The 19,468-nt window shown below is 48.2% G+C and overlaps 1 protein-coding gene across 2 annotated transcripts in view; it reads left to right on the top strand.

The window, feature by feature from the left end:
- The window catches only part of CFAP43 (cilia and flagella associated protein 43), a 265,732-nt gene that overhangs the window by 87,136 nt on the left and 159,128 nt on the right, over positions 1–19,468 (top strand). For both annotated transcript variants that reach the window (XM_063927999.1, XM_063927998.1), the window contains 3 exons: positions 2,103–2,206; positions 10,358–10,513; positions 16,066–16,235. In XM_063927999.1, the coding sequence (XP_063784069.1) occupies positions 2,103–2,206; positions 10,358–10,513; positions 16,066–16,235 (430 nt within the window). The remainder of the gene's footprint in view (positions 1–2,102; positions 2,207–10,357; positions 10,514–16,065; positions 16,236–19,468) is intronic.

Raw genomic sequence — 19,468 nt, 5'->3', positions numbered from 1 at the left:
TTTGTAATCCACGTACTTGGCAAAAAAAAAAAACGCATTTACCCGGACCACGGACTGAAAGGGGTCCCATATTTACACATGGGACCCCTTTCCCCGAATGCTGAGACCCCCCGTGACTCCTGTCACAGAGGGTCCCTTCAGCCAATCAGGGAGCGCCACGTCGTGGCACTCTCCTGATTGGCTATGTGCGTCTGAGCTGTCAGACAGCGCATCGCACAGCCTCTCCATCATCTTCAATGGTGGGAACTTTGCGGTCAGCGGTGAGGTTACCCGCGGTCAGCCGCTGACCGCGGGTAACCACCGCTGACCGCAAAGTTTTTTTGACCGTCCGTTTTTTTGCCGAAAAGTACTCTATTGCATTGTCGATTTTTTTTTGTGTCGAAAATGCCCCGTTTTTCGACATTTTCGGGAATTCGACTGCAATTGCATATACCCCATATGTGTACGCTGAGCTGCTAAAATCCACTTTGTGCAGTCTCTGCGCAGCCCAGGACTTACTCCTACAGTGCGATGAGAACAAGCTGATCGGGGCCGGAGCTGACGTCACACACCCTCTCTGAAAATGCTTGGCCATGCCTGCGTTTTTCCGGACACTTCCAATAAAAGGTCAGTTGCCACCCACAAACGGCCTCCTCCTGACAATCACCTTGTGAATGTCTGTGCGATCGGATTTTTTGCACCATACCGTCACTGACCGATTTGTTGCATTGCGGTGGATACTCATGCACAGTTAGTACCTGATCGCCCGATGTGCGAAATCGCACAGCAGCGATCAGATCTGAATCACGCCCTTTGTCCTGGTCACCAATTTTAATAAATAGATTGAGATAACCAAAAGTGGGAAACCCCTTTAAGAAAACAGTCCTTGATAATGAACTAATAAAATAATAATATAATATTAAATTATACATTAAAACTATTTCAGGAGTATGAAAATTCCATGATGAAATACACCAACAATAATAGGAAATGCAGAGATGAGGGTTAGTCAGAACAGATGACTGTCTCTTAGGTGAATGCAGTTATAATGAGATTTCCCTGCTTAAGTGTGTCAAAAGGAGCGCTGTTCTTCAATGTTCATAAGAACAAATGCATTGTATTTAAATACCCACAGTATTGCTGTGTGGCACTATAATAAAGCCATGTGCACATATACAGATCTAGTTTGGTGTTTGAGCCTTAGGGGGTAATTCAGAGTTGATCGTAGCAGCAAATTTGTTAGCAGTTTGGCAAAACCATGGGGGTAATTCCAAGTTGATCGCAGCAGGAATTTTGTTAGCAGTTGGGCAAAACCATGTGCACTGCAGGGGAGGCAGATATAACATGTGCAGAGAGAGTTAGATTTGGGTGGGTTATATTGTTTCTGTGCAGGGTAAATACTGGCTCCTTAATTTTTACACTGCAATTTAGATTTCAGTTTAAACAAACCCCTCTAAAATCTAACTCTCTCTGCACATGTTCTATGTGCCCCCCCCTGCAGCGCACATGGGGGTCATTCCGACCCGTTCGCATGCAGTGGTTCTTCACCGCGGTGCGAACGGGTCAGAAAGGCGCATGCGCGGTGGATGCATTATGCACGCGTACGACGACGCCAGCAAGAAATGTGATTGCAAGAAGATGGACAGGTGGGAGGCGTTCCGTGGCGGATACTCTGCGTTTTCCAGGCATGGTGAGTCCAACACAGGCATGTCGAGGTGTTTGGAGGGCGGATGTCTGACGTCAGGACCGGGACCTTCATCGATGGATCCGTTGCACTGGGTGAGTAACTGCAGCCCTAGTCTTGTTTTACTTGAAACTTTTTTAGCATAGCAGGGCTGCACAAGCATTTGCAGCCCTGCTATGCTAAAATACACTCCCCCATAGGCGGCGTCAGGTTGATCGCACGAGCAGCAAAAAGTTGCTATGTGCGATCAACTTGATATGACCCCCATGGTTTTGCCCAACTGCTAACAAATTTGCTGCTGCGATCAGGTCTGAATTAGGCCCTTAATTCTTAACAAACCTTTTCCCACAAACAAGGAAATTATTATCTCTTCTAAAATGTATTAATACAGAGGTGCAAATAGCATAGTCTTTATGCAGTTACTGTTTTCTTTTCGTAGTTTTGATCAAAAAGGCAATTTTCTCATGACTGGAGCAGCTGATGGACACGTATTTGTATTAGATGCCAGGCCATCCAATTCATTCCAGGTTCTTGGATACACAGGTAATTGTTTAGACATTACAATGGATTATACTGTAGAAACTTGCTGTTAAACCATAGTTTGTTGCTGGCATTTAATGACCTTGGCAATGGAAAGGGAGGTGACAACAATGGAGTGCTTGTATTGCTTTCATGGGATCATTTATATTCTCTCCAATGGGTTTATTTACTAAGCGTCGTGTTCTGAAACATGATGTTTCTGGTCTTGTTTATGCCTAAAATTTTAAAGGGCAAAGATTTAACAAGCAAAACTTGGCCTGTGACATTTTTCTGCATATACTGTACGTGATAGGAAGTGCCGTGTTTTAGAACCTGACTTGACGCCAGGGGCGTCGGAATGGGGGGGGGCAAGGGGGCAGTTCGCTCCCCCCAAACATGAGAGAGGCGCCATCCACCCGGGAGCGCGATTGCCCGCTGAGCCTGCAGCTGCCACCACTAGCGGCAGCATTCCCCGCTGTGTAAAGTGATAGCAGCGGTCAGTGCCGGCGCATCCCTCTGAGCAAAGGGATGCGGCCGGGGCAAATAACTTGAACGGTGGCTCTGCTACTTTCTACTGTAAACGTGTTTGTATACAGTAGCTACTGTATAAGCACAACACGTTCCGACCACACAGCGGGCGCCGGCCACTGCTGTGTGACACTGTCCACGAATCCGCAGCACGACAATGCGGCACACGGTGCATCGCATCCAGGAGGTCGGCGCACACCAGGTAACGTCCACCCCTCCCTCTGTATCTGCTGCTTATCGCCACCGCGATCGGAGCTCAGCTCCGATCGGGCAGCTCATACAGCAGGGAGTCAGGGACATGTCACACAGCAGTGCCCGCAGGTGCCCGCTGTGTGGCCGCACTGGCCGGGACGTGTTGTGCTTATACAGCAGCAGCTGGAGCGGAAAGCAGGGCAGTGAGGGCAGCGGGCAGCAATAAAAATGGCCACTGGAGGAGGGCTGCTGCGCTTGCCCAGCCGCAGCAACTCCTCCTCCTACCAAACAGTCCCTACACTACAGCCTGCCAATCACGGAGCCGCTTTAACCCTGCCAACCCCACAGGGAGCAGAGCCTGAGGAGCGGACGCACAGCTAGCCAGTAAGCTTTACTTTTGTGAAAAATGTTTTGTTGAAACTTAAAATCAACTTAAGCTTGCTGAGCTGCCTGCTGTGGTGGATATACAGGTGCTGTGTGCTGGCCGAGTGAGGGGTGATTGCTGTTGGGTGTACCTGTGATCTATTCTGCTAGGTGAGATGTGCTGTGGAAGGAGAGGGCAGGGAGTTTCTGTATGAGGGGTCACTCACTGTCACCCTGTGTATATGTCCCTCTGTCCCCGTGAATGTCCCTCTGTCTCCCTGTATATGCTTGCCGCCGTCACCCTGTGTATATGTCCCTCTGTTTCCGTGTATGTCCCTCTGTCTCCCTGTATATACGTGCTGCCGTCACCCTGTGTTTCTCAACCTGTGTATATGTCCTTCTGTCCCCGTGTATGTCCCTCTATCTCCCTGTATATACGTGCTGCCGTCACCCTGTATTTGTCACCGTGTGTATATGTCCTTCTGTCCCCGTGTATGTCCCCCTGTATACGTGCCGCTGTCACCCTGTGTTTGTCACCCTGTGTATGTCCCCTCTGTCACCATGTGTATGTCCCTCTGTGTCCCTGTGTATATGTGCTGCTGTCACCCAGTGAATACGTGCCACTGTCACCCTGTGTATGTCCCTCTGTCCCCCTGTGTATGTCCCTCTGTCTCCCTGTATATACGTGCTGCTGTCACCCTGTGTATATGTCCCTCTGTTACCCTGTGTATCAGGGCCGTAACTACCTGTGTGCCAGGTGTGCCTGGCACACAGCACAGTTGCCCTGAGGGCGCAACGGCCAGCAGCATGTAATGAGTCAAATTGACTCATTACATGCCGCCTCTGTTGTGTGTGCCGTGCGCCGCCACCGCGCTGTGGAGGAGAGAACAGCGCCGGGCTACGGAGAAGGAGGAGGAGGGAGGGGGACTGGAGCCACAGCAGCGCTATTTCATTGGTAGTAAGCGCCGCTGCAGCTGTCCCCTCTCCTTCCGTATAGGCTGCCCGGCGCCGCTGTGGATGCTGGGATGCGGTTCCTCCATCCCAGCATCCACAGCAGCGCCGGGCAGCCAATACGGAAGGAGAGGGGACAGCTGCAGCGGCGCTTACTACCAATGAAATAGCGCTGCTGCGGCTCCAGTCCCCCTCCCTCCTCCTCCTCCTTCTCCCCTGCCTCCGGAGCTGCCAGCACGAGGAGCCTGACTGCCAGCGGGAGAGATGGTAAGTATCTCTCTCTCTCTCTCTCTCTCTCTATCTATCTTGTCTGCCGTTATGTATAAAAAGGGGGACTGTGCCTGCTGCAATGTGTAAAAAGGGGGACTGGCTGCCGTTATGTGTAAAAAGGGGGATGCTGTCTGCCGCAATGTGTAAAAAGGGGGACTGTGCCTGCCGCAATGTGTAAAAAGGGGGACTGGCTGCCGTTATGTGTAAAAAGGGGGATGCTGTCTGCCGCAATGTGTAAAAAGGGGGACTGGCTGCCGTTACGTGTGAAAGGGGGGACTGTGCCTGCCGCAATGTGTAAAAACGGGGACTGGCTGCCGTTATGTGTAAAAAGGGGGGCGCTGTCTGCCGCAATGTGTAAAAAGGGGGACTGGCTGCCGCAATGTGTAAAAAGGGGGACTGTGCCTGCCGCAATGTGTAAAAAGGGGGACTGGCTGCCGCAATGTGTAAAAAGGGGACGCTGTCTGCCATGATGTGTAAAAAGGGGGACTGGCTGCCGTTATGTGTAAAAAGGGGGACTGTGCCTGCTGCAATGTGTAAAAAGGGGGACTGGCTGCCGTTATGTGTAAAAAGGGGGAGTGTGCACTGCCGTAATGTGTAAAAAGGGGACGCTGTCTGCCGTAATGTGTAAAAAGGGGTACGCTGTCTGCCGTAATGTGTAGAAAGGGTGACGCTGTCTGCCGTAATGTGTAAAAAGGGGACGCTGTCTGCCGTAATGTGTAAAAAGGGGACGCTGTCTGCCGTAATGTGTAAAAAGGGGACGCTGTCTGCCGTTATGTGTAAAAAGGACACGCTGTCTGCCGAAATGTGTAAAAAGGGGGACTGTCTGCTGTAATGTGTAAAAGGGGGACTGTCTGCTGTAATGTATAAAAGGGGCTCTACCTGGTGTAGTAGCACTACTGTGCAGCGTAATTTGAATAATGGAGACTACTGTGCACCGTAGTATGGATTGGTATTATTTTGTGGCCACACCCCTTCCCCATGAAGCCACTGCCCCTATCTTGCATGGGAGGGGGGGCGCCAATACCGTTTCTTGCACACAGCGCTAAAATGCCTAGTTACGGCACTGCTGTGTATGTCCCTCTGTTACCCTGTGTATGTCCCTCTGTTACCCTGTGTATATACTAACCGTGGGGTAGGGAAGTAGAGCACAGGGATGAGAAGGAGAGGCGAGATGAATGAGGAGGAGTAGGCGCTCTACAATGTAAATAATGGGCTCTGTCAGGCATATTGTGTGTAAGGGGGTTCTACCAGAGTTCCGTACAGGAGTTCCGTACAGGTACAAGTGACCCATCTAAGGTGTCCAGTAATTAGGGGCGCCAAACTGAGATTTTTATCCTGCCCCCCCCAACTGAAAAACGTTCTGACGCCTCTGCTTGACGCATAGTACATAAATCTCTCTAAAGTTCTCCCAGTCTCATTTGTCTACTAACGTTGACTAGTGGATACAAAACCAAGATGTGTTTTCTCACTGCAGTTTGATCACAAAATAATTGGGCAGTACGGATGGTGTAATGGTTAGCATTACTGCCTCACAGTACTGAGGTCATGGGTTCCATCCCCACCATGGCCCTAACTGTGTGGAGTTTGTATGTTCTCCCCATGTTGCGTTGGTTTCCTCTGGGTACTCCGGTTTCCTCCCACAAACCAAAAATATACTGGTACGTTAATTGGCTCCCAACAAAAATTAACCCTAGTGTGAATGTGTCTGTGTGTACATGTGGTAGGGAATATAGATTGTAAACTCCCCTGGGGCAGGGACTGATGTGAATGGGTAATATTCTCTGTACAGCGCTGCGGAATATGTGTGCTCTATATAAATGACTGGTAATAAATAATAATAATAAAATAATGCAGTCCAACAGAGCACACTTTCACGTACTGTACAGTATAATGTCCTGCTCTTCTTCACATTGCTTGGACTATTGTAAAAGGTATGTACAGAGTGGTTGGAGACAAATTTTAGTTCATCCTGTACTTTGTTATGTTTAGGTGATGGGAAGATATATGGAAGGGGGCAGTTATGTCTGTGCTCACAGGGCTAGAGGACCTTGTCCTTCAGGTAGATATCTGCTCTTGTGCAGGTAGGACAAGGCAAGGGGGTTTGGGGCTGTGGCAGGCTTTGATCTGGGGGCTCTGCTCTGCCATTGTCAATCATGATTTATGGTGGCACTGACTAGCATATAGATGGCAAGAGGTGGGGCATGAGGGGGCTCTGAGTTGGCAAATTAAGGCATGATGGGGCTCTGAGGCATATCAATTGGCATGAGAGGTGAACTGAGGCATATAAATTGGCATATGGGGCATTCCACGGGCATGTGGGGGGGCAATGGTGAGCAAATAGAGGGCAAGAGGTGGGTCATGAGGGGCTCTGGGTTGGTATATAAAGGGGCATGATTGGGCTCTGAGCAGTGGTGCAAGTAGAAAAAATGTCTTACGGGTACTGTGTGCGCGCGCCGAAGGCGCGCGTGCAAAAAAATGGGTGTGGCCAAATGCCACATGGGGCGTGGTCAATGGAAATGGGGGCGTGATACACATATGGGGGAGGGGCAGATACACGTATGACCCCAATAGTGCCAGATACACGTTGCCCCACAGTGCCAGATATACATTGCCCCACAGTGCCAGATACACATTGCCCCACAGTGACAGATATACATTGCCCCACAGTGCCAGATACACATTGACTAACAGTGCCAGATACACATTGCCCCACAGTGCCAGATACAGAAATGCCCCCAGAGTGCCAGATATACATTGCCTCGCAGTGTCAGATACACGTTGCCCCACAGTGCCAGATACACATTGCCCCACAGTGCCAGATACAGAAATGCCCCCAGAGTGCCAGATATACATTGCCTCGCAGTGTCAGATACACATTGCCCCACAGTGACAGATATACATTGCCCCACAGTGCCAGATACACATTGACTAACAGTGCCAGATACACATTGCCCCACAGTGCCAGATACAGAAATGCCCCCAGAGTGCCAGATATACATTGCCTCGCAGTGTCAGATATACGTTGCCCCACAGTGCCAGATATACATTGCCCCACAGTGCCAGATACACATTGCCCCACAGTGCCAGATACACAAATGCCCCCACTGTGTCAGATATACATTGCCCCCCGTGCCAGATACAGAAATGCCCCTACAGTGCCAGATATGCCCCCAGTGCCAGATATCCCCCAGTGCCAGGTATACATGCCCCCCCAGTGCCAGATATCCCCCAGTGCCAGGTATACATGCCCCCCTGTGCCAGATATCCCCCAGTGCCAGGTATACATGCCCCCCTGTGCCAGATATCCCCCAGTGCCAGGTATACATGCCCCCCTGTGCCAGATATCCCCCAGTGCCAGGTATATATGCCCCCCAGTGCCAGATATCCCCCAGTGCCAGGTATATATGCCCCCCAGTGCCAGGTATATATGCCCCCCAGTGCCAGATATCCCCCAGTGCCAGATATCCCCCAGTGCCAGGTATATATGCCTCCCAGTGCCAGATATCCCCCAGTGCCAGGTATATATGCCCCCCAGTGCCAGGTATATATGCCCCCCAGTGCCAGATATCCCCCAGTGCCAGATAGAAATGCCCCCCCAGTGCCAGATATCCCCCAGTGCCAGGTATAACAACCCCCCCCCCCCCCCCTCCCCCCTCACCGCTGCCGCTGGCCGCTGCCGTCCTGTGTGAGGGAAGGAGAGCGCAGCCTGTGCCTCTCCTTCCCCTCAGTCTCCGGCGGGTGTCTCACAGTTTAATTCAGCGCCGATCCGTGAGCCAATCAGAGCTCGCACCGCGAGCTCTGATTGGCTCACGGATCGGCGCTGAATTAAACTATGACAGCCGCCGGAGACTGAGGTGAAGGAGAGGCACAGGCTGCGTTCTCCTTCCCTCACACATCAGCGGCGGTGCGAGGAGCGGCGGCGGCCCGTCGGTGTGGGTACGGCGTACCCACGGCTAAATTCTTACGGGTACGCCGTACCCACCCGTACCCGCCCACTTGCACCACTGGCTCTGAGGCATATATCTTGGCACGTGGGGGCTGTGATGCATTCACAGGGGCATGAGGGGGCCTAAATAAATAAAATGCTTGTATCCCAATTGCAGTTTTGGCCTCACCTCTGGTAACCTTATTTCTAATTCTACAGACTTGTTGCATTTACAGTGTGATGCAACATTAATTCTGTGCCTTTTGATTGTTGAGATTGAAGTGACTTATTGTCCTATATTTATTTTCTAACATCTACTAATAAGCAGTTTTTTTATTTTGTTTTTTTTTATTTGCATATACAAAAATATAATTTTGTTCCAACTAAAAAATGAACCCTAGTATGTATGTGTGCATGTACATGTGGTAGGGAATATAGATTATAGCTTCCATACTGCCACTACTCGATTTCCATTTTCACCATTAGAAATTAGTATACAAAAACTAGAATGTAAGTTTGCATCAGTTAATCACTTGCTATGAATTGTTTTATGAAAATACAGTATAAGCAGCTTATATAAAGACAAACGTCTTTCTGGCTCCACTTTTCAGCAAAATGCTTCTGGCACGTAGTTTGAATCAAGACTCTGTTATCGTGTTTGCAAAATTAATTGATTAAAAACAAGTCAATCATCATTTTTTAATTTCATTATTTAACACCTTGAATACATTGCTGTCTCTACTTATTCTACCTATGTATCTGTTGCTAGTACTACTAATCATATACATACTATTCTCCCAGAAGATGCAGGAGACCTCCATTTTTGAGGAGATTAATACCATAGGGGGGTATTATGACACATTTTGTGTTATTTTAGCCCTCTGTCCCCTTCACCCAGACCGGCATTTAGCTGCATTTTGCAGCGATGGAGGGGGTTCTAATGACGTGATAAACCTGGCTTCTCCCTAAGAGGAGACAGATAAAGTCATCAAGAATTCACTTATTTCAGTAATAGTCAAAATTGACTTGCCTGCACAGTCAATCTAGGCTTGCAATGACGACCGCGCATCGGCATCGAATCGGGATCGCAAGGTGACTTTTACCTTGCGATCTGCACTAGTACCCCTTTTCCACTAGCTCAAAAAACACGGGTAAATGCACGGGGGCGCGCATTTACCCGTGTTTTTGGCAAGTGGAAAAGGGTCAACCCGGATCAAGTGACCCGTGAATCCTACCCGGCTATTTACCTGGGTAGGACACGGGAATGATCCGGGTAGGGTGTAGTGTAAACGGGAGCCGTGTCGATGCGACACGGCTCCCGTTTACACTGTATGGATGGGCGGCGCTGGGAGATCATGTGATCTCCCTGCGCCGCCCCTGCCGTGTAGCTAGAAGCGTCACCAACCCGGCATATGCCGGGTTGTGACTGCTGATGGGAAAGGGACCGAGCACGGGTCGCAGCAGGGGGCAGCTCCCGTGTCAGGCTCCCGGCTGCGACCCGTGCTCGTAGGTGTAAAAGGGGTATAACTTTTCTTACGATTTTGACTATATAGTCAAAATCGTAAGATAATATCTCACCGTGTGTACACACTCAAAGATTTCTATTGCTATTTATCACAGCATTAGGGACAGTTTACCAATAAAAGCCCACTGGGGAAACTGAGCTTCAATACTGTCTGGCAGTGGTTAGAGGGCCCAAGGCACTTGGTCATTAGCAGGGCACTTGCCTGTGATTGATATCACATATTATGATTCTTAGTAAGTAAATACCCAAATATAACAGGTGAGATGTAATTTATATCCTAGCTACGATAGACAAAATGCTGATTGCATTCATACTGTGTGCACCGGGTTGTTAAAACAGTTGAAGTCAATAACTCATCATCTGTAGCTGTATGTTCACCTTGTGTAGCTTTTGCATGGACAAATCTTGCTTTCTTTTGCAGTGGTTGGTGGAGATATCCTGTCATTGTCTTCACTAAGCTCAGTGGACACACAACACGTTAAGGTTCTGGCGCTTGTCTGTCCCACGGGAGAGCAGGAGAAGGAGGCGGGAGGCACCCAGCTGGAGCTGTTTTCTCTATCACTGAAACTATTATCAAGTAAATGCTATAGAAGTTGTGCGTCAAACTATATTTGTGAACAAAAAAGTATGGTTCCCAAGTCTGTGTTTGTGTATTCTGTGCTATAGTACCACAAGAAGTGGTGACACTTACAAGTCTCCTGGTCATACAATGTAGAATTTTTATTCAGTATGCGACGCATCAGCGATGCGATCTGTGCAGTGCACACACAGTGAGATGCGATCGCCTCTGCCTGCTTGACAGGCTGAGGCATTCACGGAGCGGGCATGCAGGTTCAGCCGGCATTTCGTTAGTAAAGGGGGTGGATTTGGGTCGGCCGCGTGATGTCACACGTGCCCACTGAAAGATGGCCACCCTGCGCCTGCTTTTGTAGCCTAGCTGTGGAGGGGGGTCATACACTAATCAGCGATGCGATCGCAATTGAATTGCAATCACATCGCTGACGGTTATTTGCATGCTGGGAGGCATTGCCCTGTGCTGGGCGGCCCCCAGCATGCGATCGCAGCCAGTTACAGTTTTGCTAAAACAACAAAACTACAACTGAAGCTGAATAAGGTCCCATGTCCGTTCCATTGTCCTTCAGATATGTAATGATTTAATGGCATGGTGGTGTTTTACATTTGGATTTTTGATAAGATGAGCGCTATGAAGGATGAGTATAGGCACTGGGACTGACAAAAAAAAAAAAGGATTAAAAAAACAACTTTTTTTATTTATTATTTTCTTCTAAAAGATTTGTGATGATCTAAGCTATTCATTACATAATGATGTAAGATATCGAAGTACTGTACCAGAGAGCTATTAACTAGTGCACTGGAATTTCTGATTGGGGTCGCTACAGTATGGCATAACGTGACCTACTGGGTACAGTACAGTGTGTCATAATTTGACCTACTGGGTAGGGAGGCCAATCCCGGGCCATCTTTTCAATCCCGGGTATCGGGATTGAAAAATGGTCAATCCCAGGATACCCGGGATTGGCTTTAGACTCTGTCCGTCCGTCGCCCCGCCCCTCCCCACCCGCCCTGCAGACATAAAAAAAACGTACAAACCTGTACAGCGAGGTAGCGGGTGATGATGAGCCAGCGGGTGAGTGCAGGGGAACCGGGAGGAGGCAGCGGGTGAGTGCAGGGAGAGCCGGGACGAGGCGGCGGGTGAAGTCCGCCGTACTTTCCGGCTCTGCGGCTGCCGACAGCGCAGCGTGACCTCACAGGCACAGGTCACGTTGCGCAGGGGGAGATGGGAGGAGGGAGCTGGGCAGCATCTGAGCGTCCTGTGGACGCTCAACGCTGATCCCTCAATCCCCGGGATTGGAGCTTCCAATCCTGGGATTGAATCCCGGCCGTTTTTGGGCCCAAATCCCGGGATCCTGCCGATCCCGATCCGGGGATTGGCCTCCCTATGACTGGGGAAACTGCAGTCTATCATAGTGTGATTCTAGGGTCACTACAGTGTGGCATAATGTGACCTAGGGGTATATTTACTAAGGTCCCGATTTTGACCGAGATGACGTTTTTTCTTCAAAGTGTCATCTCGGTAATTTACTAAACTCAAATCACGGCAGTGATGAGGGCATTCGTAATTTTTTGGAAGTCCAAGAAAAAATTAGAAATGAATACACCATCGGTCAAAACGCGGCTGTTTAAGTATGAATCTCGGTCATTTACTAAGAAGTGCAAAGCAAAAAAAAAAAAAACACTGCCGTGATAAATTACAACTCGTAAAAAAGTGCTAAAAAAAAACAGACCTGCTTTTTTTCCCCGTGATTGGATAGGCATGCACGGATCCATGAGATCCGTGCATGTATATCAGTGGGAAGGGGTGGGAAAGTGGTTATTTTCGGTAAAAAAAATGCGTGGGGTCCCCCCTCCTAAGCATAACCAGCCTCGGGCTCTTTGTGCCGACCCTGGTTGCAGAAATATGGGGGAAAAAATGACAGGGTTCCCCCATATTTAAGCAACCAGCATCGGGCTCTGCGCCTGGTCCTGGTTCCAAAAATACGGAGGACAAAAAGAGTAGGGGTCCCCCGTATTTCTAAAACCAGCACCGGGCTCCACTAGCTGGACAGATAATGCCACAGCCGGGGGTCACTTTTATATAGTGCCCTGCGGCCGTGGCATCAAAAATCCAACTAGTCACCCCTGGCCGGGGTACCCTGGGGGAGTGGGGACCCCTTCAATCAAGGGGTCCCCCCCCCAGCCACCCAAGGGCCAGGGGTGAAGCCCGAGGCTGTCCCCCCCATCCAATTGGCTGCGGATGGGGGGCTGATAGCCTTTTGTGAAAATGAAAAGATATTGTTTTTAGTAGCAGTACTACAAGGCCCAGCAAGCCTCCCCGCATGCTGGTACTTGGAGAACCACAAGTACCAGCATGCGGCGGAAAAACGGGCCCGCTGGTACCTGTAGTACTACTACTAAAAAAATACCCAAAAAAAGACAAGACACACACACCTTGAAAGTAAAGATTTATTACATACATCCACACAAACATACTTACCTATGGCCCCACGCAGGTCGGTCCTCTTCTCCAGTAGAATCCAAGGGGTACCTGTTGAATAAATTATACTCACCAGCTCCAGGGTCCCAGGCTCCTCGTAGCATCCATTTGTAATCCACGTACTTGAATAAAATAAAAAAACGGACACCCGAGCCACGCACTGAAAGGGGACCCATGTTTGCACATGGGTCCCCTTTCCCCGACTGCCAGAAACCCACTGTGACTTCTGTCTAAGTGGGTTTCTTCAGCCAGTCAGGGAGCGCCACGTTGTAGCACCCTCCTGATCGGCTGTGTGCTCCTGTACTGACTGACAGGCGGCACACGGCAGTGTTACAATGTAGCGCCTATGCGCTCCATTGTAACCAATGGTGGGAACTTTCTGCTCAGCGGTGAGGTCACTTTCGGTCAACCGCAGGGCAGAAAGTTCCCACCATTGGTTACAATGGAGCACATAGGCGCTACATTGTAACACTGCCGTGTGCCGCCTGTCAGTCAGTACAGGAGCACACAGCCGATCAGGATGGTGCTACAACGTGGCGCTCCCTGACTGGCTGAAGAAACCCACTTAGACAGAAGTCACAGTGGGTTTCTGGCAGTCGGGGAAAGGGGACCCATGTGCAAACATGGGTCCCCTTTCAGTGCGTGGCTCGGGTGTCCGTTTTTTTATTTTATTCAAGTACGTGGATTACAAATGGATGCTACGAGGAGCCTGGGACCCTGGAGCTGGTGAGTATAATTTATTCAACAGGTACCCCTTGGATTCTACTGGAGAAGAGGACCGACCTGCGTGGGGCCATAGGTAAGTATGTTTGTATGTTTGTGTGGATGTATGTAATAAATCTTTACTTTCAAGGTGTGTGTGTCTTGTCTTTTTTTGGGTATTTTTTTAGTAGTAGTACTACAGGTACCAGCGGGCCCGTTTTTCCAAGTACCAGCATGCGGGGGAGGCTTGCTGGGCCTTGTAGTACTGCTACTAAAAACAATATCTTTTCATTTTCACAAAAGGCTATCAGCCCCCCATCCGCAGCCAATTGGATGGGGGGGACAGCCTCGGGCTTCACCCCTGGCCCTTAGGTGGCTGGGGGGGGGGGAACCCCTTGATTGAAGGGGTCCCCACTCCCCCAGGGTACCCCGGTCAGGGGTGACTAGTTGGATTTTTGATGCCACGGCCGCAGGGCACTATATAAAAGTGACCCCCGGCTGTGGCATTATCTGTCCAGCTAGTGGAGCCCGGTGCTGGTTTTAGAAATACGGGGGACCCCTACTCTTTTTGTCCCCCGTATTTTTGGAACCAGGACCAGGCGCAGAGCCCGATGCTGGTTGCTTAAATATGGGGGAACCCCTGTCATTTTTTTCCCAATATTTCTGCAACCAGGGTCGGCACAAAGAGCCCGAGGCTGGTTATGCTTAGGAGGGGGGACCCCACGCATTTTTTTCCTCCGTTTTACAGTGTTTATTTAAAAAAAATGAACCCCAGCACGGATCACACAGATCCGGCCGAGATTCATTTTGAAAAAGTCGGCAGTGTTTTGCTAATCACTGCCGTAAAAAAGGTAAAAAAGACACGAATGACATCGACATCGGAACAAATGAAAAATCCGAATACGACAGCTTAGTAAATTAGTCGTAATAAATTCAAAAAGTTGCAGTTTTACACTTTCGATGTCATTCGTGATTGAACTTTGACCTTTTTCCGAAAATTACGAATTTTAGTAAATATACCCCCTACTGGGGTCACTACAGTGTGGCATAATATGTTCCATTAGGATCACTGTGAAGCCAAATGATTTCTGTGGGCACTGCAGTGTGGCATAATGTTACCTACTGGATATAGTACAGTGTGGCATAATGTGACCTACTGTGGGGACTACAGTCTGCCATAATGTAATTCTGGGACCACTACAGTATGGCATATTGTGACCAACTAGGGGCACTACAGTGTGGCATATTGTGATTCTGGATTCCTACAGTGTAGCATAATGTTATCAACTGGGGGCATTACAGTGTGTCATGTGACCTACAGCGGGCACTACAATGTGGCATAATGTGTCCTACTAGGGCACTACAGTGTGGCATAATGTGACCTACTGGGAATAATACAGTGTGGCATAATGTGACCTACTAGGGGCACTACAGTGTTGCATAATGTGACCTACTAGGGGCACTACAGTGTGACATAATGTGACCTACTAGGGACACTAAAATGTGACATAATGTGACCACTAGGGGCACTACGGTATGGCATAATGTGACCTACTAGGAGCTCTACAGTGTGACATAATGTGACCTACTAGGGGCACTACAGTCTGACACAATGTGACCACTAGGGGCACTACGGTATGGCATAATGTGACCTACTGGGTACAGTACACAGTGGCATGTGACTTTTTGGGGGAATAAAAATGTGGCATAATATGAACTGATAGGAGCACTACAGTGTGACATAATGTGACCTACTAGGGGCACTACAGTGTGACATAATGTGACCTACTAGGGGCACTACAGTGTGACATAATGTGACCTACTAGGGGCACTACAGTGTAACATAATGTGACCTACTAGGGGCACTACAGTGTAACATAATGTGACCTACTAGGAGCACTACAGTGTGACATAATGTGACCTACTAGGGGCACTACAGTCTGACACAATGTGACCACTAGGGGCACTACAGTAGGGCATAATGTGACCTACTAGGGGCACTACAGTCTGACACAATGTGACCTACTAGAGGCACTACAGTATGGCATAATGTGACCTACTATGGGTACTACAGTGAGACATAATGTGTCCTACTAGGGGCACTACAGTGTGACATAATGTGACCCACTGGGGGCACTACAGTGTGGTATTTTCATCTTGCAAAATATGAGTGTATTTCGTTTAATCTTTTCAAAAAATACATCCAATGGTATTGGGTATTTCTTTTATGTATGGTCTGTGAGAATGGAGATTATGTGATACGTATTCATCAGGAAGAACGACAGTAGTTCCATATATTTAAACACTGTGCTTTCTTGCACAGAAAGGTTTCTGTTCTGCACTGATGTGTTTCCTCTACATTGTACTAATAGGTCCCATTGAATACATTGATCATCGTGGGATGTTTAAAGACAGCACGGTCCAGAAGCAACAATACAAAGTGGAACATCCTCTGTTTTCAGCTGTGCTCGGAAGCAATGCTAGTTCTATATATGGGTACTGCAGTGACTCCCCCATTATTTACAAGTTTTTGCTGCCAAAGGTAAAAGTATTTTAGGCTGTTGCTTTATTGTAAATGTCACAAATGACCTTCATCATGTATCTCGGCTGTTCCTCCTTCCTCTTAGTATCTGGTCAGATGGTCGACAGCAACCATGTCAGTATTCATAGTGTCAATATTAGACTGTCGATATGGTTAAACATGTCGACAAACACCATATTGGCATCCTCAGAATGTCACAATGTTTACAATGTGGACATCTGAAATGTCACCATATGAAATTTCGACATTCAGAGGATGCCGGCGGTTAGGCACTGCTGAGATGGTTAGGGTTAGGCACCGCTGAGATGGTTAGGGTTAGGCACCGCTGAGATGGTTAGGGTTAGGCACCGCTGAGATGGTTAGGGTTAGGCACCGCTGAGATGGTTAGGGTAAGGCACCGCTGAGATGGTTAGGGTTAGGCACCGCTGAGATGGTTAGGCTTAGACACCGCTGAGATGGTTAGGGTTAGGCACCGCTGAGATGGTTAGGGTTAGGCACCGCTGAGATGGTTAGGCTTAGACACCGCTGAGATGGTTAGGCTTAGACACCGCTGAGATGGTTAGGCTTAGACACCGCTGAGATGGTTAGGCTTAGACACCGCTGAGATGGTTAGGCACTACTGGGATGGTTAGAGTTAAGCTGCACTAGTGGGAGGGTGTGGGGTAGGAATTAGGGATAGGGAGTAGAATACTCACCGGAATGCTGCTGCTGAGAGGTCGATACCAGAACTGCTCCACGCGTGAGCGACGTGGGACCAGAAGACGATGCTAGAGATGCTGCAGCCACCAGTAGACGGTAAGACACCACTAGATCATCAGGGTCGGTTTGTCAATAGTTCATTATGTTGACATATCATCCGTGTAGACGTTATTTATTTATTTTTAATTCAACAATTTTTATTGTGTTTTGATTTGGTTACAGAACCAAAAACAAATAAAACATTACTTGAGAACATTTCTGTTATTGACATTAATAAAGCAGTTTATAGTGAAGCATTAAATTGAAGATTAACAGAGATGGACAATACTGGTATATGCATTCAAGCGAAGAACACAGGATAAAGTGTAAATGGGAACAACTTGATTTCAATCAATGTGGAATATGTATGGGACCACACATATATTGCACTGGCTATTTGTATCAGCCTTATAGGTTATCAACCTAAATGAACAGTATATTAAACATTATTACTGTGTGATCATTAGTTACTGTTTCTTTTCTACAATATGTAACAACATAACGTACCATTATGAAATTGAGTTGGCACCACAGAGCATATTGATGCGAGTACCCTTGGCATATGGTGAAGATAGCCACCTATCCCATATCCTATAGAATTTAGCGATGGCTTTCCTGGATATGTAGACAAATTTTTCATGTGCTACCGTGGTATTCACTAGGGCTATCCATGAGTCTGTATCTGGGCCAGTGGGTGCCATCAACGACTGGGCTATAGATACTTGTGCAAGGGCACATACATTTTTAACATAACATCTGGAGGGGGCATCCAGCAACTCCTCATCCACCACCGCCAATACACACACACACACAAGAGGGGACAGTACATCCGCAGGTATTCCAGTGGAAACTATAATCCTGATTACATCCTGCCAGAATGCATTAACCATTCGACAAGACCAAAGCGTGTGCCAAAAGGTGCCCCCTGTCAGAGCACACTTGGGACATTTAGAATCTGTCCTCCCTCCGTATCTCAATAACCTCTCCGGGGTAATATAGACTCTGTGTAAGACAAAAAGGTGGACCTGTTGATATCGAACTGTTGTGGTCGCCAGGCCAGAGGCGCCTATAGCTTACTTCCAAGTTTCGTGTGAGATGGGTCCTAGGAGGGGGGCCTCCCATTTAGATTAAATAGAAGGAAGGGCCACTTTATGGTAGGCATGTAGCAGAGCCAAATAGAATATTGAAATAGTACAGTCTTGAGTGTTATAAAATAGTGCACGAGCAGGTGTGTCCTGGAGCATCAGGGGGGCAGCCGCAAATTGTGTCTGACAAGTGTGGTGGAGTTGTAAATAAAGATAAAAATAAAAGGTAGGAATATTATAATCCTCCCGGAATTGTTGGAAAGTCTTAAATATATCCCTGTGATATAATTGTCCAAGAGACTTTACCCCATGACGGTGCCAGACCTCCCTAACCTGTTTTGAAGCAAGCTCATTAAGGGTACGCGTGTATGCTAAGGGCATTTCCGGGTACCAGCCCTCTCCCTGCAACAGTCTATGTGTCTGTCTCCCGACCAAAATTGCATGTTTGATGACTGGGAATTTATAAAGTGACACATTGTCACTCAGTAGTAGTTGTATTGGGGTACAGTCTTGGTCTGTTTCATAAAGAAGTCAGGAAATCAATTCATCCCTATCAGGATTGTGTAACCATTTACTGATATGCACCAATTATGCTGCTTGGTCATACAGACTGAATTCAGGGAGGGCTAGGCCCCCAGAATCTCGTTGGCGCGTGAGGGTGTCCAATTTCATTTTCACCCGATGACTAGACCATACAATGGATGAAAGAAGGTCATCAGGTTTTTAGTGGGAGATATACAGGGGAGTGCTGCAGCGCATATAGCAATTTAGGCAGGGCGACCATTTTCACTAGATTTATTCTACCCGTTACAGTGAGGGGTAAAGTCCCCCACACTGCGATACGGGCATGCAAATAATCCACATGTGGTTTTATATTTAAGGAAAAATATTGAGAGGTGCTGTTTGTGACCCACACTCCCAAATATTTAAATGAGTCTACCCATCGAAGAGGGAGATCCGCAAGGAGGGCACTAGGACAAGGACTTCAAAAGGGTAGGATGCAAGACTTTTTCCAATTGATGGACAAACCAGAGTACCCGCGAAGGTGACAATAATATGCAACATATAGGGCATGGTGTTACTATAGTCTGATATAAACAACAGTATATCATCCGCGTATAGGGCAATTTTATCCGTAACGTGTCCCACCCGGAAGCCCCCCACCCTCGGCTCAGAACATATCAGACATGCTAACAATTTCACTGCCAAGCCAAAAAGGATAGGGGATAATGGGCAGCCCTGCCTTGTACCTCTCGCCAGAGGGAAGGCAGAGTAAATTAAACCGTTTACCGAGACCCTGGCTGAGGGGGTTGAATAAAGTAATTTAACCCATTGTATAAAGCGTGGTCCAATGATGAAGCGAGCCATAGACCCCCACAAGAACGCCAACTCCACTGAATCAAAAGCTTT

The sequence above is a fragment of the Pseudophryne corroboree genome, chromosome 6 (assembly GCF_028390025.1).
Source record: "Pseudophryne corroboree isolate aPseCor3 chromosome 6, aPseCor3.hap2, whole genome shotgun sequence".
NCBI classification, from domain to species: domain Eukaryota; kingdom Metazoa; phylum Chordata; class Amphibia; order Anura; family Myobatrachidae; genus Pseudophryne; species Pseudophryne corroboree.
The sequence above is the reverse complement of the archived record's forward strand: the minus strand, read 5'-3'. Positions and strand labels throughout refer to the sequence as shown.